The sequence below is a fragment of the Lonchura striata genome, chromosome 3 (assembly GCF_050655825.1).
Source record: "Lonchura striata isolate lonStrDom1 chromosome 3, ASM5065582v1, whole genome shotgun sequence".
NCBI lineage: Eukaryota > Metazoa > Chordata > Aves > Passeriformes > Estrildidae > Lonchura > Lonchura striata.
In genome coordinates this window covers 80,907,708-80,929,846 of record NC_140705.1, presented here as the reverse complement: position 1 = coordinate 80,929,846, position 22,139 = coordinate 80,907,708, and the positions used below count along the sequence as shown (strand labels likewise).

General features: G+C 35.0%; 1 protein-coding gene across 6 annotated transcripts in view; it reads right to left on the bottom strand.

The window, feature by feature from the left end:
* CRIM1 (cysteine rich transmembrane BMP regulator 1) overlaps nucleotides 1-22,139 on the bottom strand; it is a 174,032-nt gene that overhangs the window by 83,664 nt on the left and 68,229 nt on the right. For 5 of the 6 annotated variants that reach the window (XM_085576912.1, XM_021528076.4, XM_085576914.1 and 2 more), the window contains 2 exons: nucleotides 8,474-8,716; nucleotides 2,016-2,136 (listed from right to left, as the gene is read on the bottom strand). The exons of the other annotated variant lie outside the window; for it this stretch is intronic. In XM_085576912.1, the coding sequence (XP_085433038.1) occupies nucleotides 2,016-2,136; nucleotides 8,474-8,716 (364 nt within the window). The remainder of the gene's footprint in view (nucleotides 1-2,015; nucleotides 2,137-8,473; nucleotides 8,717-22,139) is intronic. 6 annotated transcript variants of the gene reach the window in all.

Sequence of the window (22,139 nt, the reverse complement as noted above, 5' to 3'; positions counted from 1 at the left end):
CTTCTTTCTCACCAACTTCATTAAAAAGTGGATTATTGCTTTGGCTAATTTAAGGCAATCCAAATAGCAACCCACTTAATAACAATATACAGCAACATAGACGAGCACAAGACACCTACAATTATTTGTATGTGTCTGCAGACATATTAAGTTATGCTAATTGTGGAGGTATTTTGCAGTTTTATACATCAAGGAGGGCAGAGGTATTAACACAAAACCCCCTTTAGATCCAAGACTCCAGGACCTTAATACTCCTCTATCCTAGCTCTGACCTCTTGTTAAACTCTGATCCCAGGAATGTGCAATGACTGATTTCAAAGAGGTTTCAGGAATCCATAATTAACTAGTAACTCCCATGCTGTAAGCCTTCCTGTACAGTTGGGACCTTTGTGCACAGGAGAAGGGAACACTCCTTTCATTGCTGACTTGCCACACACGCAGACAAGGACACTTCAGACATAAGTTAGCGCTCAGCAATCCCGGTTTATTTTTAAACCTTCTCACCAAAATAAAAAGATTATTTCAAGAATATGCTTGCTTTAGGTGTTCTATTTAAGTTCAGTTCCCACATGTGTACTAGAAATATTTCAAACTGGCAATTTTACTGAAGTAAATGAAGATTTACTTTTGTGGTACTCTATATTTACTGATAGAAGGAACATTGAAGTTATCACTGACAAAGAATAAAGTGGATATTTTTCATTCTCTTCACCCAAGCACTTTGCAAACCACAAGTTATATTAGACAGCATAAAAATAGAACATAATTTTACTTCTGTGAAACAAAAATAATTTGGCTTATATATCACTTTTTAATCCAACAAGCTGAAACAAATTTGGAAGTAAAAACATACCATTAATCTTTCTAATGTATCAATGTTACTAAGTCTTAATCTAAACTCTAAATTGATGAAATATTAATCGGTGACTACTTCTTTGACTTTATAATCTATCTTTCTGAATACAGTCCTTAGCAGCATTTCATTCTAGTTGAAATGCTGAGCTACATTTGCAACAATGGCAGTATGATGACTGTTTAAAATCTGCAGACTGCTGCACAGTCCCAACTAGCCAGGTCAGCTCTGAACTAATACATCACTGCAAATCCTAGGAAGTTTACAGAAAATATGCCAAAGAATAAAGGGAGGATACTGAGAAGATGCCACACTACAAGTGCACCCAAAGGGTACCTAAAAGACAACAACCTTGATTATACAATCTTTGCCCTCTTCTACTTTCTGAATTCTTGGCAAGTTTTTTACTACTTTACACAAGGGGCTAAGAATATCACAATATTCTATGACCTTCCACTAAGTGAGCCGACTAGCTACAAGACAAATTCTCTTTTTGGTGTAAAATCTTTTCATTTATGTTAATTTTTGCTTGAATATGTATTTATTTGGCATAGTCATGAATCAGGTTTTGAGAAATTTGTTGTAAAAACACAAACTCAAATAGTGGTGCATAACTGTGGAACAAAACCAATTCTAAAACTGTCTTTTTTTTTTTTTATCACAGTAAGTTATATCTACTTGAACAACAGAAGTTAAAATGCAAGCAAGAACTTAAAATTTCCCTACAGTTCCCCTACAGTTCCAGAGAGTTCCATCTTTCACTTTTTAAAGTGGTCATAGAAAAAATTAGATTTCTTTTCTCCTTTAACTAGATGATTCTTTCTAGCATGTATTCCTTCATGTCCATCACTTAACTCCTTATCATCAAATACCTTCAAAAGTTAATTTTGCAAAATTAATTGAATTAACTGAAAGTCAACCTAGAGACACAAACTCCTCAAATAATTTTAGCAGAAACCAACTTCATGCATCTGTACCGTGAAGACCATTTTTCTGCTTTAAAAAGATTCTGTGTTTCCATCAGACTGATATAACCTACTTCATGTAGCTTTTATTCAGTATCAGCATTTATTGTCACAGAAGCACGCATTATTACCCTGTATTTACAGTACTTGAGTTGTCAAGAACAAGTGAAAAGTTACTGAGCCATCAAGACACCAACCTTGTGGGCAGGGTGCAGCAGCCATCGGCCGTCAGCCTGACTTGGGTTTCATAGCTATCCAGGGGGCAAACAACTTGCTGAACAGGAGGACATTCGACTGTGCTGCAATCCACACTGAACACTATGGAGGAAGGGAAGAAGAACATTTCTTTTACTCATGCTTTAGAAGCTTTCTGCAAATTACTTCCTCGTAAGCAACCACTTATTGCATCAGCCTTTTAAGTCACAAAAAATTCTCCAATGAATGCATGACTGCTAGGTAAAATTACAAAAAGCCTCCCTTTCTCTTTAAGATTAATTTTTTAAAATTATTAGGAAACAACTGAACTGATAATAATTAATAAAAAAATTAGTTAATAGAAGTACCCTAGTCATGGAAGAATATATATTCCCTACAGCTTTTAAAGCAGTAAACAATCCATTGTTTATTTTTTTAACTAATAAAGTCTGTTTAAACAGCAAAATACTTGGGTTATAGGAAAAAAAGATACACTACAGATATATGTGTGCATGTTTAAAGTACATTTTTAAATACTATTTTATTAGGTTGTCTTGTTAGTATATTTATAGATGGCAAAAATTAAATACAAGTTAACAAATCTTTCTGCATTAGTGAGATGAATCATTCTACTTCACAAGAAAGACTGACTGACAGCTTTTAGAGAGCAACAAATGTCTAGAAATGCAAAGGAAAAAAAAAAACCCAAACCAGGCTAAATATATATTTAATGTTCTAAGTTATACTCAGGAAAACTGAAACACAATTTGCTCTTATTTGGTCCTAAGTCTTCCATGTAAAAAATACTACCAGGTAAGGTAATATGTATCTACTATACCTTTTCATAATTATACTTAGAAAGTGCAGAATAAATGGTTCCCTCTTTAAGAAATGAGCTACTTTCTGACTGAGCAAACAGGATGAGCAGAATGTTATCAGACTGTAAATTATGCAGTACAATATCCCTGATTACTGATAAAACTTCACTGCAATATTCACTTCACTATCACAGCGACTTACAGAACTACTAAAGCACCTTGACAATCCTACCCACATTTCTTGCAAGAGATCATAACCTTCAAAGGGCCATTTTTCCTCTTCTGGTCCTACATTTTCCAAGCTTGATCCTCAGTGGTACATAGCAATAACTGACTCTGTCATTATGAGACATCAGTCTCAGAATTACATCTGGTCTTTATATTGCAGTGGTTACGTGGCTCACTAATGCTGAAAAGCAGCCCAGACTGTCTTTTTTTAATCAAATACAAACTTAAAAAACATGACAAACAAACCCCAAGTTAAGACTACTCAAATATAACTTTTTCTCTTTATTATTACATTATTAGATTAATCACAAAACAGCTGAGATAGGACAGAACCTCTTAGAGGCTCCTAAGCCAGGCCCTGTTGATCTGGCTGCCCAGGATTATGCCCAGGTGGCTTTTCGATATCTCCATGGATGGAGACTCCACTACCTCGCAGGGAAAACTGTGTCAGTGCCCAGTCAACCTCATTGTGGAAAAGTGCTTCCTGATGTTCAGAGGGAATCTCCTGTGTTTCTATTTGTGCCTCTTGCCTCTCTGGTCCTATGACTGGGCATCACTGAAAAGAACCTGGCTGTGCTTTTACACCCCCTTCAGGTGTATTGATAAGATCTTCCCTGAGCCTTCTCTTCTCCAGGTGGAACAGTCCCATCTCTCTCATAGTTTCCTCATAGGAGAGAGATAAAGACAGATAAGAGATGAAAAATTTTGAAAAAGGAAAAAAAAAGTTCCTATTTTCTTTCAGATTTAAACAGGTTTCTCAAACTGGAAAAAGTATTGACAGAAAATTATAAGTAAGCTGAAAATATTCTGAGGTTACAGAACAGCCTGTAATTGGATTCTTCATTTCTTTAAGAGGTATCTCCCAGATTAGCTGCACTACTGTCCTGAAAAATAAGACAGCAAACATTTGCCACTGACCGTTCAGTTTTCTTTTTACATCCTACTGTGACTCCAATAATTAATACATGCACATTTCATGAACAGTTTATAGTTATATATGATAACAGCTGGTATTATATATCTTATTCTAAACTATTTTTTTGGTCTATCACAGAAACTTCAAGCTTTCAATACAGTTTGACAAATCTGTGTTCTTCAAGAACTCATAAATATGTTCCAGTTTCCTATCAGTGAAGATTCACCCAATCAACCTTTGCTTACAAGTCTTCAAGATTTTTCACATACATTTTGTATATAGAAGCATCTGAGAGTTACCACTTTTTACAGGAACGTAGCAGAAACCCTGCCATGGTTGCAGACCCTGACGTATCTGCAGTCATGTGCTACCTCCTTTGTAGACTACAAAACCAAAGGTTTTGAAACCTGTAATGAAACCAGGTGAATAAAACTTTCTAGTAGAGTAGGTTAGCAAAGTATATTAAGTGTTTTACATTTCACCCTGACATATTTCAGGCTAATAAAATGGCTGGCTTTTCACCTAATACAATGTACAGTTTAGGGCAAGATCTAAATAAATACCTATGCATCTAATGGTGAAGGATCAAGTCAGTATTTGCATTTCTGATGAAATAGGGGCTCAGCACAGGCTGAGGCTTCAAAAGTTGCAAATTTCTGAGGGTTCAGTATAAGGATATACAGTTTGCTTTTACAGCATGGAAGCATCACATGACATCCTCTTCTTTCCGTTCAGATGCATTTCAACTTATGAACAGTGCAACAAAACTACACATGATTATAGTAGTCGCACTGTCTGCCATGGGAGAAGTAGAAAAGAAGAATCTCTCCATGACAAGGCTTTATCCTTTTTACACTCCATGACACTTCAAAATATATTACATACAACCACAGCACTCCTGGACTTTCAAGGCAGCTATATCAGTGCCTGAGCCACTTTCTTAACTGTCCTATCCCAGGTATTTCCCTAAATGGATCTCCAGATTTGCTGATTTTTTTTTTCCCCTCCCCCACCTTCAGTGCCAACTTAAAAGCCATTTTTCCAGCTTCATTAGAAATGTATCTGTAATCCTTCCTCGCTTTTTTAGTCCAATCTTTACCCACTCCTATCTCAAGTTCTGTCAACATAAGCTTTTCAGAAATCATCCAATAAAACAACATAAGTACTATTCCGTAAGTAACAGAGGACAAAAGAAAAACATGATAGAACTCTATTTCTCTGAGCTCCATATAAAAACTTGATTTTGCTGACCCTTGTCCTTAGTGCAAGGCTGTATAAACTGCAGATCTGATTTTCAATACTGAAGCTGGATCAGGGTGGAGCACAAGCTACTTCCCTGTGCGTCATTACACATTACCTACTAAATTATGGTGCTGGTCTTGGACTTTTCATCAAGCCCTGATTGCACAGAATTCCCCAAAGAAGTAAGGCAAACAATAACATTTTCTTTACAATCGTGTTTAAACCAGTATTTGGTAGAGGGAAAAAAAAGAGTAATTTTCAGGCCATGTTGAAGATGAGTGAATGAAAGCTCTGCCAAAAAGACTTCTGAAAAAATGACAAATGAGTAGTCTTTTCAACACAGGTTGTGTCTATCATGACAGACATTTCCCAATGCTTTCCCAGAGAGGTCAGAAACTAAAAGATGACACTCTCCATTGCACCATATGCAACAACAAAAGTTATCAAAAGGTACAACAAACATCTGTTGGACAACTGGTAAAGTAAATTATTTATCTTGCTTTATTCAGAAATTCCTATCAATACTTCAGCAAAATCTTTAAGAAAAAAAAAAATTGAAAATACATTTTGAGAAATATAATCCCCAGCTTAAAACTAAATTCAATGCACATTGACTAAATTCCCTACTTGGGAATGAACAGTTACATACATCTTGTAGGAATAAAAGAGGCATCTTCTGGAACCAAACCAGGGTTCTTTCATCTCTGAGCTTTGCAACCACAGTAAAACAATGAGCATGACATACTTGTTCTCAGTAGGTGACACAGCTGTGATGAGATACTTTGTGAAACAACAGATAAGAACATTTAAAGCAAATGAATCTGGAGGTTAATAGACATATATGACTAAGCAACAAAGTTTCTTCAGTATTCATTTTAACTGAACACCAAAGCCTTCAATTGTATTCCTGAAGTAAAAAGGGCAGAAGAGGAAGTGGATCTCAAAATGAATTATTTTAATTTTATTCTAGGATTTAGTGTTGAGGAAATATTTTCTATTTTTCTTTTACTAACTCCATTGCCAATCACAGCACTTGAACATATGCAGTTCTCAGCAGAAGGATCCCAACTCAAATGCCAGAATTAACTAGAGAGCAGTGATATCTTTTTTAAGGAACAGAAATAAACACAGTTTATGCTTTAATTGCACAAGTGCTTTATCTTGGCATAAAGCAGCACTGCTGTAATAGGAAGTAGTCCTCCAAGCTTTATTTCCACCAGAAAGCCCTTGCTGTTGCAAAACCCCTATTGAGGCTGGTTAAACAGACATGGAGGTGCAGAAAGAGTGTTCTGGATGCACTGCTCCCAGAACTAAAGTTTTTAGGTCTGTGGCAAATAATGGAAACATATTTTTCTCTGTTCAACATGTTAACTCCATAGACTTGCTGACACATTCAGTAAAACTGATGACATCAGCCCCACAAGAGTTTCTGCATGAACACCAACCTCCCAGGCCTTTCTATGTCCATGACACATATTTTTCTAGCAATATGGCATTTCAGTAGCAATTCACATAGGTCAGTTCCTCTCTAACTCTTCTTGTCTACAATTCTTCAGGATAACAAGTCAGTCTCTGAAGATGCAGGGTATATTATCAGGTCTCTAAATTTCTAAGCCCTATTTGCAAAGCTCTACATTTCCCTTAAATCCCGTTAATTTCTTTCCTTCACCAAACTCTTCAAAGCCTCTGCTCTTTTACCCTCCTAACACACACCTTCATTTTTCCAGTCCTATGTACCCTTCACCTCTTACAACTCCCTGCAGTGAAAAATACAAACCTCTTCAGAAAACAATTCAGAGTTACATAAATTCACTAACGTGACAGACGATCATATTCAATTTGAAGATTCTGTAAAACTAGTGAGTTGAAAACAGCTTTCAAGAAGTAATTTCCATGGGCAAGTCTGGACAGACTTATTTGCTGACTACAAGGTGGGAATTCAAATAGTATTTGGGAAGACATGATCAGAGCTAGAATTTCTTTCAAAAATGATAAATAATCCAAAGTCCGCAAGACATAATTCAGTAAAGGCATAATTGAAGTCTATAGGAGGAATTAAAATGTACAAATATAATGGTTCAGTAGCAGTCATACTACAGAAAGATCCTGACATCATAGCAGTTCACCAACTAGAAATACCTCTTGCAAAACCATTAAAATCTTATTTAAAGTTTTGCATGAAAAACAGAAGGCAATTATTCTAAAGTATTTACTGCTGATGAAGACTCTCCCAAAATTTTAGTCTGCTTTTGGATACCACAGGTTAAAGTGTTTTTTAACTGAAAAAACTTACAGAAAGGAAATACACCCAGTAAAGAGTCAAAAAAGACCATGTCACAAGAAGTTACAGCTAACTCTAGATGAAAGAAGCCCATTGTTGACAAAATGTTCCAGGGCAAAAAATGATAGTAAAGATTTGTTCACCGACTACTCAGAACAGGGTACAAAAAAGTTTGTTTAAATTTCCACACAGATTTACACTGAAGATTAGGGAAAAAACACAGGAAGAATCACTAGAAGATGCAAAGACCATAAAATCTTCTTCTGTGGAAGATTTAAGAAAATGTTAAACAAGCATAGGAAAGGCACTGTTTAAGCACACTTGAAATATAGCACTGTTTGCATATAATGTTTTGGATTACACCATTTTATATGCTTGCTTTCAGTCCTCTGTTTTGACTATTTATCTTAACGAAGCCTGGATCAAAGAGTGAATTTCATCTTCCACTTTACTTGGAATAACAGATCACAAGAAATGCTGATCTGTGTTCTCATGAAATGGAAGATGAATAAATACTGAAAATGTCATACAGTTTGTTAGTATACCCCTCCATAATTTTGCTCTGCAGTTTTTAAGGGTCAACACTGGATAATCTAGAGAGAATTTAAAACAGAAATCCTAATTCCCTGTCCATACACAGTGTATTCCTACTATGAAAAACCTATGCATAATCTAATCAATATATAAAGCATGTCACTTGCACTAGTAGCATTCACAGAAAGTCAATATTCTCACTAGGTATTTTCCCCTTGCTACTTGGTTTAAATTAATGTCTAAAGAATAAAGTCAAATTTACCATAATTTTTTTATCCTGTGTTTTTAATGTGTATTGCCTACATATAATAATTAACTTTAAAGAATCATCAGAAGAATTTAGAGGCTCTATAGGCTTTACTGGATGCAATTATATAAATTATTTTGTTTGTTAGACAGAAAAAAATTGAAAAATGGGAAAGAAACTGTATCTACTTTTACCTGGCTTGCATTCATAGAGATCACAGCATTCCCCTGGCTTTCCTGATGCCTTAGAAACCAGTATATTCAAATAGCCAGGTTGGCAAACCTTCCTCAAGCAGCCTGCAGGATTACACACACAACGGCTTGGGAGTGGACAGCATTCACCAGGAGGTGCATAGCCTTCAATCAGGATGGAATCTTCTGGACATCGAGGAGAAAACTGGACCTCACAGCGAGCCTTGGAGCAATCAGGTTTCTCTTCTGAAAGGGAGAGAAAAATCATCATGCCATACACGTCAGTAAAACACTGAAGTTGTGAAGATAGTTGTGAAGATAAACTCAGATAAAAGCTCCCTCTCTTCTCCCTGCCCCCAAAACAATAAAAAAGGAAACTGCTGCTGCTGAACTGATTAGAAAAAAAATACCAAACACTCTTTAAATACTATAGTTATTTGCAAGATGCTAGGAAATATTTTACAAAATTTGTACTATGTGCGTGATGGCTGAACCCACACAGCCTCAAGTAGAGCTGTGAACTTACATTTGGTCTGGATGTAAAGAAACAACTTGTCATATCATGTTCACACCTATTCCTTCAGTTTCCTAAGACCTTCCATTAGGGACTGATTTAAATTGTTTCATTTATTAGCCTGAACTGAGCTCTCACATGTTCAAAAAGCAAGTTAAAAGTTCAACAGCTAACATACTTGAATACTTTGGCAGAAGAGGATTTTTCCTGTACATACTCCCAATGTTCACATTAGAAGTGGTGTTCCTACATACTTCAGCAGCTTGAATACCGAGAGAAGAGGTTTAACTATGGTGATGATGAGGTTTGTTGATGATCCTTATGCACCCCTTCTAACTCAGGATATTCTATGATTCCTTCATGTACAAGTACTTTTTTTCTTACAACCATCAAGGATTACAAACCTAAACATGCTACTAGATAGCACTATAGTTCTTACAGTTAAATATCCTACTATTTCCATCTATCATTAAAACAGCCTTGACTAGATATGTATTTTGCTTAGAACTTTAAATAACTTTTTTAAGATCAATGTTTTTTTTCAAATTTACCCTTATGTTTAGGTTCTTATCTGCTTTATTAAACACATTGTTCAGACAGAACATTACTGGCTACAGAGGCTCACTGCAGAGAGCTGTATAAATAATACATAACATACTAGTTTTGGTATTGTATTGATAGCCTTTAGTTTATGCATGTAATAAAAGGCTTGACACTCTAGCTTTTAAAACTATTTTCATTTTCTACCACATGTTTGCTCAACATGCACAGAGAAGCAACAAAACTGTTGCAGTAGCAGCCTGTAAAGTGCATACTCATAACAGCCTCTTGGCAGACCACTTGTACTCATGATGACCCTTGAATTCCCATTGTTCATTACTTTATGTGACCTAGCATTATGCATCCAGTGATCTTCCAATTTTCATGACTAATAGATAATCCCATCCTCATGCAATCTCTCTTATGAAAATACTTTGGATTATAAGTATTTTAAAAATTTGACCTGCTCTTTTTCACTTGACTGCATTTACACACATACACATATCTATATGAAGATAAGAATTTCCTTAATGACTGCTTAGATAATTCAATACAAATAAAATTTGAGCAATGCAATTGGTCAAATACAATAAAAACTATTTTTGACTGATTTTACTAACTTTTCAAGAGGCAAGATTTATCAGAAATGCACATCAAACTGTTCAAATTCAGACTATTCAGGACTCTAGATGTATCATTTTTGAAGACCAATGCAAAGCCTACTGTTGGAGTTTGTAAGACACCTAGCAATGATATGAAAACAAGGACATGTCACTATCAACAAGTAAGAAGCATCACAAGCACTAGAAGAGAGAAATTTAAAATAGAGAACCATGACAAGTATTTTTGTATGAAATACTCAGTCAGTATTTTGCAGTTATTTCTGATAGTCTTTTCCATGTTAGAGTATTGTGTTCAATAGAGTTAAAGGTTACAGACTATGACAGGACTCTTACATAAAGCCAGCACCGTTTCCAGAGAAAACGATTCAAACATAACCACCACTTCGTACAAGATGTGTTTATGTTGTAATATCAGGTAATATAACACCAGTAGGTATTTATAAACCAAAAGTTTTCTTCTTAATCCAGTGTTTTGTACTTCAGAGTCCCAAAAACAGACAAAACCAAACTAATAACTTCCTATTAATACTCATGTAGATTTTGTGCTCAAACTATGTACATGTTGAAACATTCCTCTCCCAATACATAAATGCAACTGAGCAACAGGAAAGTCAAACATATTCACCCAGGCTGGATCAACCAATGGACAATTATCTTTCTGCTTCCCAAACTCTAGCCCACAGAAGTGTCAAAAGCAGGTTAAGAAAATTTTGCAGACTATGTCACAATTTGTTTATTGATTTAGATGTCATTTTTTTCTTTATTGAAAACAGCTACTGACTAAAGTGATGTGTGGTCAGTATATAAAGTGTTTCCTTGAACATAATCTTTATCTAAAACATGAGAATGCCGCAGCTCCAGGTGTAGCATTACTACTTGTTAATTAAAGCTTTAATCAACTAGCATCATGCCAGTGTAATTGCTCTCCAAGTCCAGAATTCGCTGCAATGGAAGAAGATGGGAGCTAAGTTTTACCGTGTTTCAGTGAAACCTGATGCGGGCGCCTCATTTTGACACAAAGTTTGCATAAAAGACATTATTTCTATGCAACCATTCAGAAAAGTCTCAAGGTTTTTCTTTTTGTTATCTCAGCAAATGACAAAATCTTCTCTATCCACAGAGATTCACTACTGGTAAACTAAACTAGTTCTACATTTTCATTATTTCATTGAGGAAGGCATTGAAATTTAATTTGTTCTCAAAATAAATTATAAACATTAATACAGCCATAAATGTCACTGCTTTAGCAGAATTCCTGATTTAATTCCAATATATACAGCTATTTAAGATTTCATCAAACAAGAACTGTTTGATAGATCTTTTTTCCTTTATTAACAGACTTCCACTCCTTACAAAGGAATTTAAAAGACTGATGTAAGAACAAAATAATTAAAAATACACCAACAGCCTCAAAAGACAGATAGCAGTGTAATTCCAAGCGATATTCACAAAAACACCCTGTAAAATCACTCACCAGTGCTATTTCTGCTACTTTGCCTCTTTTACACACCAGACTGCTTCAAAGCAGCTTCTCAGCAGGCCAAAGTAGATTCACAAAAGCCAACTGCCTTTCTGCCACATAGACACATACACTACAACCACCACAAACCAAAAAAGTCCCAAAAAAGTCCCAAAAAATAAAAAGACAAAACCCTACTAATAACTTCCTATTAATATTAATGCAAATTTATTTATTACTCATGCAACCTGTCCCCCAGATGTTTTAAGCTAACTTATTACACAAATCAGGTTCATCCTGACCAACATCTTCACAGTCAAACAATGCATCAGGACTTAAACTCCATTTTTATAATAAATAGAATATAAACAAATAAATATTATGTGTGTCCAGAAATAGGAGAACTTCATTTTTCAAATCACCGTGTTGAAGCTAAAGAATTAGGCTTTTGAGGAAAGGGAGAACTATACATATGACTTATATACTATACTATATATATGACTTACTATGAACCAAATACATACATATTCCTGAATAATAGGGCATCTTAATAAACAGATTACACAAGATACTTGTGTCACATTGTTCTCACCCATAGTGTAAATTCCTTTGCAAGAAGAATTTCATAGAACCTTAACTGAATCTAGAGACAGTAAAATTCCTATAGCATAAAACTCAATCTCATTTCAATATATCCTTTAAAAAATACCCCAATCATTAATAAGGAGAACAATCAGTTTTCAGGGATGCATTCTGATAAAAGTTTAAACTGAAACCTACAATTCACTAAGGAAAACATAGTTGGTTGCAAGTGCTGCCTTGATGTTGAAAAAAGCAGCATTTCAAATAGCAACAGAAAGAACAGAAGATATTGGCTGGTTTTCTGAGGAGGTTTATCTGTGCGACACATTCTCTTTACAGCCTTTAATCAAACATCACCGAAGCTGGGAGCGTTCTGGTATCCCTGAGATCTCATCAGCCTGAGCCAACAAAGAATCTCTACAGAGATAAAGGAAGAGTCTGGATCAATCAAGCTTTTGCAAACTATCTATTCTGAGACAGGCAATTTTCTTAAGAAATTTGGAAATGTAGCTAGAAATATAACACTCTTAATAAACTGAACACAACTCGGACAGGAAAACTAACATTCTGATGAATTCCAAATAAGACTTCTAGCCTTGGAAACAAACTTAATACTACTCTAAAAGGCAGCTGTGGAGATAATTTCAAATAAAGTGACAGGATTATTTCTAGATATAAATTACTACTGGCAGAAGGTTTCCATTTCAAGATAAACTTTACTTTCTGTAGATCTGAAGGTCCAGGCTTACTTTTACTTTGTTAAGAGACTAGAAGAACTACTTGCTGTTATTGAGCACAAGAGAGAGTACACCCTACAATTATTAAGAAAAACTAAGTTACAAAAATAATAATTGAAAAATAATAGTTAAATAAGATACAATGCACGGTGTGCTTTATCATTAAAGCAGGGATCATTACTTAAAACATTAGGATATCTCAAAAAAATTTCTCACTTTCATCTCAGAAGTGCAGAGGGAAGAAGAGCATCTCAGAAGCTGAGGCATAACAACATTCAAACTGACTTTTCATTGCAACCACAGTATACTTGTTATAAAGTGCATGAGGAGGAGAACAGCCTTCAAAGGATATAATAATAATAAGAAATCAAAATATGGATTTGGGTTTTTTTCTTTCTATAAATTTAGAAAGTGTCTATCATAAAGCAACAGCCATAAACCCGGAACTTTGTTACAAAGTTTCTCCATATCAAAAAGTACAATGTATTTTTAAAATTATACTTCCCATGACTGTAAAAAGTTATAAAGGGGAAGTGGAGGTAAAATAGCAAGTTACTGAAGCACTTACGCTGCAACCAATGCTTTCTTTGAGAGAAGGCAGCTTCTTTACCTTCCTGAAAGGTTTATGCAATACTCAAACTGGGTACTAGTTAGATATGTTTTTATTAAGATAGTCTCTGAACATAGGAAGTCTAGATCGCAGGCATTTTCCACTTATTTTGTTAAAGTAGATCAGTTGTAACACAAACCAACCAAGCCTAACCAACCCTCACCATCTTTGTTAATACCAAAGCAGCATGGAAATAGAAATGGCTCCTTAAGAAAAATTAAGCACTTTGTTTTCACCTCTGTATCAAATTCTTATCTTTCATTATGTTTGCATGCTCTGCTTTGACATGCAGAGAAATCATATGCCAAGTTGATGTAATGAGAAAAGCAGAACAGTTAAAACATTGGTTAGAACAGTGAAAGGATTTTAGGGTATAATCTGGTGTGGAAGAAACAGAGAAGACAATCCCTGACATGGATGGTAGGGTCTTCTCATTCTTCAGGTGAAATGGAACAGACCCATGCTTCTGAGGAAACCATTTCAGGGAGGGATTTTTATCATTTTATCAGAACTTCATATGATGCTGTTACTCAGTCACCATAGAAACAAGGGCAGAATGCTTTACTGAAGGAGATGGCTAAAGAGAAATTGGTATTTCTCAGGTCCAAATGTTCCCATTGAGATATTTAAATGGTTCTACAGATGATTCTTTAAAGTCAAACTTTTAATACATATGCATATAGATATACACAGAAATTGAGGGAATAACATTTTTTTTTTTTCTGTTAGGTCCATACAAAGAACACAGAATAAGAAGCACTTTGAAATAGCAAGCTTCATATTTCATTTTTCTGAGCAGTTCTGAATAGGATATGGTTTACAAGGATTAATATTTTGCATGACTAAACAAAGCAATGCACTACAGTTGGCACACATACTTTAAAGGCATGCGTTCAGCTTTGCAGTTTTGTTTCACTGTAAACAATTTTTGAGAAATCTAGGCTAAAACACAGTCACTTTTATTGTACAGTCTTACAGTCATCATTGTGATACATTCCAAACAATAGGCATACTATACTGTTATACAGTGGCAGGAAGGAAATATTAAAAGGATTAGGGATAAACAAGAAAAATGATTACCCAGCTGAAGCAATCAGACAGGGATCAATATTGGAATGCAAAATACCCAAAAGGATTTTCAAGAATCAAAAGGGCAGTTATAGTAGATTAAAAAATGAGATTAACTAACACATACAATATGCACAGTACTGTATATGGATGAATTGCTACAAATAAAAAAGTGAATGAGAGCCTGACCTTTTACCTAAAACTGAACTTTATTTAAAATCTATTATATTTTCTAAATTAGTCTTGCTACACTTCCCAGCATACTGGTGCTCCACATATTATGTATTACACAGTGGGGCAACCTATCTCACCCACATTATAGCCTAATGAGTAATATAACAGCCTGGAACTAACATGGATTAAAAAAAAAGTCACACACAAAAAGACAGTCACAGATACCAGTTTTAAGAAACATCCATTCATTAATACGCATATTGCAGCACAATATTCTCTACAGATTTGCCAAAGATTTTCCATTTTGAGGACCAAATAGCCAGAAAAATGGGTTGTATCACTTGAGACAACTACAGTCAAGAAAGACAATAATGCCCTTTGCAAAGCTATTGCAATTTTGTAATGCCATTTCCTGAAGTAGTTTCTTTTCCCTGTACTAGATATTTTAAAAATAAAGGTGGTAATTCAAAACAAACAAATAAACTGACCTCAAAAGATACCACACCAGAATCACAAACAATCCTGACCCCAAACTGATGTCTTCCAAAAGAAGAATTAGCAGACTCAATGAAGATCTGTCAAACACCTGCATCTAAATGGAAATGCAAGTTCTATAAAACCAATGGTGTTTGTGGTAATAGTTGCATTTGGATTCAGACCTCCCAGCCCACAGAATTCCTCTGTTATGCTTAGAAAAAATCAGGCCTTGAAAACTCAAAAGAAATATTACTTTTCCTCCATTTCATTCAAAACTTGCTTTCAATAAATATGTATTAGTTTGACACCAATAAGTTAATCCAAATCAATAATGGATAGCGTTAGCTGGCAGAACTGTACATGAAGGACTGAGCCCAGACCACTGCACAGAACATGGGAAGCTGTACCATCCCTGGGACAGGATCCATTTCTACTGCTAACTGCTTTCAATAGAAATAAAGCACCTTTAAATTTCAGCAGTGAAAATCCTTCAGAGGTTAGTTGGAGAAATGAGCAGATAGCTGTAAATCTGACTACAGCTATGTTGCCACTATTGAAAAATAACATTTAAAAATGTATTCAATATTGTCATGGATGGAATAACATTGTAAATTGTCATTTCCTTATATAAGAAAGCCTATTATGCTGGATGAATGGTACTACTCCTACTAGTGCTCAATCTTTATATTGGCAAATCAACGGGAATTTTCAAAGAAAGAGTATGTAAACAGTAAGGAGTTAGTCTCACTTAGGGAGTTGGAACTTGGAAGAATGCAAAATCATTCTGAGAATAAAGCAAAAATGGAAATACTAGATTTATAATCAATATAAACTGCATATACTTTGATGACTTACAGAAATATACACCAGTAGCAGATATAATTAAAGCAGAAAGTATTGCTTATTGTAACTGTATATTCAGCTGCAAAACCAAAGGTAATGTTGAATGAGTGCCAAAGTAATGATAAAGCACAACTATTTCTAACAATTCTCCTTAACGCAGGTTAAGAAAACAATAGGAGTCTAACTGATATCTGGAGAAATAATCACAATAATTTTCTGGACAAATAATTACAAATATTCACTGAAGGAGAAGTACTGTAACACACAGTTTGATGTGACAAAGAGAAAGGGATTTGAATTTGGGGACATGCTGTATATCTTGCAATGGACAAACCTCTAGAGGCAGCTCAGGACGTAAGGAGCACCAAACAACTTACTCTATCACATAATCACACTCAGATTAAAGTATCAAATTAAAAATAATCTTTACTTCTTACTCAAAGTCTGACAACATAAGCAGAACAAGGACTTAGAAAGCACTTGCCTTTGCAATAAATGCAAATTATAATGAAAATACATACATGAGTTTACAAATAACAATAATTCACATATGTATGAAGCTAGCAACTGAAACTGAACAGCAGAAAGGGCAATCAGTTTCCTAGAGCTAATTAACAACAGACTTGTAAACATTAACTTAGAAATGTCAGCTTTGATATTCAAAGAAATGCAATTTTGTTGTTATCAAAATTGAATCAACTCCTGTCTACCCTTAGTGCTTTGCTTTGTTAATCAAATAAATTTAAGGCATGTGATTTCTTTTAGTTCTCTCTGATAATTACTAATGTTAAAAAGCCCCATCAAAACCCACAAGCCCACGCACAGAAAAATAAGGACCTAAATGCTTTAAGACACTTCTGGCAAGCAAACTCCAGTATGCAAACAAGTTTTCCCAGTTATTATATTCAAAGAACCTCTGTCTCCTATCAGCTTAACCTCTGTATCTTTATTAGAGGCTTAACCACAAGTTTCTAAAATGCTTTCACAAGAATACTCAAGATGTATGATAATCATCCCTGTTCAATACTTTGGTCTTCTCTTTAGTAACCTAAAATACCACAGTGGTCAGAAACTACGAAGAGAAGCATAGTTTTCCTTATTTTAGGCAAACAAAGTGACTGCTTTCAATGGAGAAGGCCAACACCGCAGTGTTTCAAGATATTTTCACACTCCAACTGCTATGGTCTATCCCTCTTGACTTCTCTAGGTTAGCTTCTTCCTAGGCCCTTCAAAATAACCTCTCTAATTTAGAATTTAAACACATTTTGATTATACAAGATTTTCCACACAACCAGACATCTTCCAAATTTTTGCTTTTTCCTTTTAATTTCCTTTTTAACATTAACATTTCTGTTAATTTTGTGTCCCCTGAGTTTTAATGCCAACTAACTGTTCCTTTGTTACTCATCCGTTACCAAAACTGCATCATTACTGATTAACATTTCCATGCATTACTTAAGACAACAGAAAACAACTCTACCTATAATAAGAAATATGACAGCAAAGCAAAAAGGGACCATTATAATTTTAGGGGAAATTTATAGTGACAGAGAGAATTCTGATGTAAAAATTCTTGGTGCCTTGCAGAGAAGAGATTCCATAAACTCTTTACATTTCCAAATAGAAGAGAAATTGAAAAGAAAAAGACAGCTGGTAAAAGAAAGCATGTAATGACTACAGATTCCCTGCTGGTTATCTCCAAGTACAAAAATCATCAATGTCAAAGTTAAATCTGAGGTACAGAGTTCTTCAGAGTTTTTTTTTGTTTTGTTTTTTTTTTTTTTAATCATGAACATTAAAATGTACTTAATAAAAAACCCTTAAAGAAAAAAAAAAAATAGAAAACAACCTGAAGGAATTTAAACAGCTCAGTCCTCCAGAAAAAGTAGATATTGCTTCTCACCAGATCTACTTTTTGCTGAGAAATTACACTTAACAAAACTCTAGTGAGGAGCATTTCACTGAACACAGAAATGGTGTATATTCCACATAAAACATTATTTTTTCCCTATAGGCAAAGTGTTCTAATGAACTGCCATATTTGACACTTAAAATGCAAAATGCAGAAATAAGCAGTTTATCAGAAGACTCCAATGTAAAAGAAGCTAAAGCACTCTGTTCTTGGTTTCTTACACTGAAGGCAACTTCTCATATTCCATGTAAAAATATGGAATAAATAATTATAGTAGAAGCTGTGCTTTCTTGACTACAGAGAACATTTACACTAGGTAAAACAAAATTAAATAAAGCATCTAAAAATAATGCAAGGGATTCCACTGAATTGCAAGCTCCTACTTGCAATACCTGTTTTCAGTGCTAGTTTGAATGTGTTTCTGCACTTTTACAACTGTCATTCACACAAATACAAGAGTAAAACCAAAATATCTGTTGGGAAAAAAAGCAACAAGACAAAAGAAGCACAAGAAATTTAAATTTTATTCTAAGATCCAGACAGCTTAAGCTTGAGAAGACAGCTTGACCAGTTTTTTGAGAACTGCTTGGAAAATTAAATAGAAACCTAGAAATTTGAGAATCATCTTACTCATCCTGCTTTCAAACTCTTCAGCATCCTTTCCAGAAATATCTAGATGTCTCGGGGTGGTGGGGGGTGGCACGTGTGCAATATGTGAGCACATGGATTCATAACCAGTCTCACACATAGTAAGACCACAACAAATCACAGTATGAGAAGTTTGTTCTGCTCTGCAGTACTGCTGCGCAAAATGTAAGAAGCCAGATTACTTTTAGGACAAACAGAATCATGCAACATCCACAGTGTTTATTCCTCAGATTGTCACTAAACAGGTGCCTGCACAAGACTATGCAGGTACATAAATAAAATATTTGACAATAACAATTAAATACAGCTTCAAGTCCACCATTAAATGCTACTACATATCACCACCCTCTTGCAGCATCCCTTATTCTACCTTGAAGCATCAACACCCCACAGAGGGAATTAAATGTCAAAACTACAAAAAAGCAGAAAGTCAGAGTTCACATAGTACTAAGCTTCTGTTAACAGTAGTACAAGTATTTTGCTGACTTCAGTAGCCATTAAACTTGGACCCCTCTGTTTCAAACTGGATGAAAGCCAATACCTTGTACTACAAACAAAAGACAGTAAGTCTGGAAAAAGACCAACAATCCTATGTCAAATATATAAAAATAATCTCTCAGTTTCAGAATGCTGTTGGCTGCAATGTTCTTTAATTAGATTCAGTTTCTGATCTCATTTGAAGCATACAGTTGGTTATTAAGCACCTGGAAAGCTTGTTTCCAAAAGCTGCTTAAAGGGGAATGATCTTGAGGTTTGCAAGCATGGTAATCTGCTTTTTCTCCAAGTGTACTGTTGTTTTTTTTTTTTAATCATAACTACCAAAAAGTATCACAAATCATTCTGGCTCATACATTTTTTTTTGATTCCTTGCCCTCCACTGTCCTTACTCATTCTTCTTCAATGACATTTCCTCTTAAGTTATCCACTTATTGTTTAGGTCCTCTTTAAAGTAAACTTCATATGCTACTTATTTCACATATTCTCCAGCCTGTCTTTCCTATTGTACATCTCCAATACACAGCAAGACACTTGTTTTGTGTAAAAATCTACCTTAATACAAAATATTACTTTCTCTTAAACACTAAGAGAACGAACACAAACTAAGGAAAAGCATATTTCTGGCATTTTGCACAACAACTTCCGTGACACAACTGATAAAAGAACAAACTAGGAAATTCAGATGTAGAAGCTTTAGATTAGTATAATCTCTTGGGGCAGTTTGGCTAAGCCTTGAATGCAGATTAAATTTACAAGCACTAAAATGGAGGTTACATACCATTGTGGAACACTATGCAACATGAAAGAAGCCAGGAAACTGCATATACAGCTGCACTTCCCAAGTGAAGCACATTAGTATTATTTCCAGCAAGATTCCCATGATGGTGCCCTTTGCACAAGTATGGGATTCAGTCTCCTCCAAAACCATTCAATTTTTAGATCAAACTCAGTACAGCGCACGGCACAGGAGACATCAATGTACATTAATGCTACATATAAAGGTTTGCAGCACACATTACAGAATATGTGGTTCCATGATCAGAGACAAGGCATTGATAAATTGGTCAAGTATGAAGACGGCACATTATCCACAAAGTTATTAGCATCCCTAGAACAGTCAAGAGACATCAATGTTGTATGTGGTGAGGACAGACTCTTTGTCAAGCCTGGAAAAACTCTAGGAGTGGGAAGACTGCAAATGGAATTTTAAACATTATCTGTGGAGTGTCCCAAGGAAGAAACTGGCTCTGTACACTCTCATGCTACAATGACAGTGGATCTCTACCTCATAAACACACCCTGCAATGTAAGCAGCAAGACCAGAATTTTAGTTGAGAGCTATCGTGAACAAAATGAAAGTTCTGTGTGCTTGAAACAGACTAATGAAACTAGAAGAAAGGAGTTGAGGTTACTAGCAAACACTAAGAAATTCTTTTCTCAGAAGATGAAATGATCCTTACAACCACGATACTGCACTGATCCTATAAACACGCAATACATTAAAGAAATACCAAAGCTGAGAATTTATTTCTTCATATAGGCCAAGCATTGCAGAAATGAGCAAAGCATGAGCAGTGCTAACCAGGAAATCCTGTTGACATTCAACAAGATAACAGCAGAAAGCAAAAGCTACCAAAAAACTTTATTAAATACCACAACCACTGATGCTTACACATCTCAAAAAAGAAATTTTGCTGTTTTCCCCTACTTGGCTGAAAAAAGACAGCAGAGAGAATAAAATCTAGTATTACATGATGAGGTATCTCACGTATAACTGAAGAAATGTCCTCCACAGTACACCTCAGTGAACAGCACAAGTCCTCACAAGTAAAGCAGCAGCAACAGAAGTAAATGAGAAAAAATGAAAAAATTAGGTCTTTAGTTAAAGTAGTTGTAGGTGTTAATTGCTAACAAACGCAATATTAATGAGGTGAGTTTTAAAGGAGACTTTTTGTTATCACAACTCAACTTCTATTACGCCACAAAAAGAAGCAACAGTTAGATCACATAAGGGTGGACAGTACAAGCTTAAATAACCTGTAAATGTAAACGTACCATTCAAGAAATGTAGAAAGACTGTCTTACACAATGAATTATTTAAGTGGCAAGATTTAAGAACAAATATTCAGTTAGCATAAATTGCCTTAGCTGCTTGACTTAGAAAGGACTTATAAGTAGTTGTATGGATTCATACTTTCTCTTGTTCCGTGCATTACAATGTGGTAACTAAGAGCACAGACTTAAAAACAAAGAAACAAAACCCCACAAAGCCATACACCCTAACAAAACAAACAAACAAAACAAACAAAAAAAAATCACCCAAACCCAAATTTTAAAAAATGCATCACAAAAGGATAAGAATATCAATAAAAACATGACCAAAGGAATGGAAATGGTTATATAACAACGAAGTATTCAAGCCAAGAGACACATAATATGTATAGAAAAGATACTCCAACGGACAGAAAGTCCTGAAGACTTAGGACCAAATTTCAGGACTTCATTTAACTGGATTGAGTTTCTACTTGTGGTTTCAGTAAATTCAGACAAGCTATTTTGATTGTTTCACTCCCCATTTTACCATTCTTTTTAGCAACACAATTTCTTCACAAACACAAGGGAATTTGTTCTATATGTGATATCATGCTTTGTGTAACACACGATCCTTTTTTCAGTCAAGATTCTTAGGTGCTACAAAAAAACCTACTGCACTCAAACCAAACAAAATCCCAACTTTGTAGTGTGCATCTGAAAATGCTTTACAGATACTAAAAATTCTGAGTATTCAGGAAAAAAATAGACAAGTTTTTCTTCCATGGAGAAATTGCATTGAAGTAGTCATCCTTGACTAGATTCAGTTGAAAAGAAGGTCATACAGATGCATATTCACTATTCACTCATTGGCAAGTAGTTGTGAATTGATGTTTTGCAAAGAAACTCCAGTTCACTCAGTTCTCAGGAGGCAAAATTCAGTCTAAACCAAA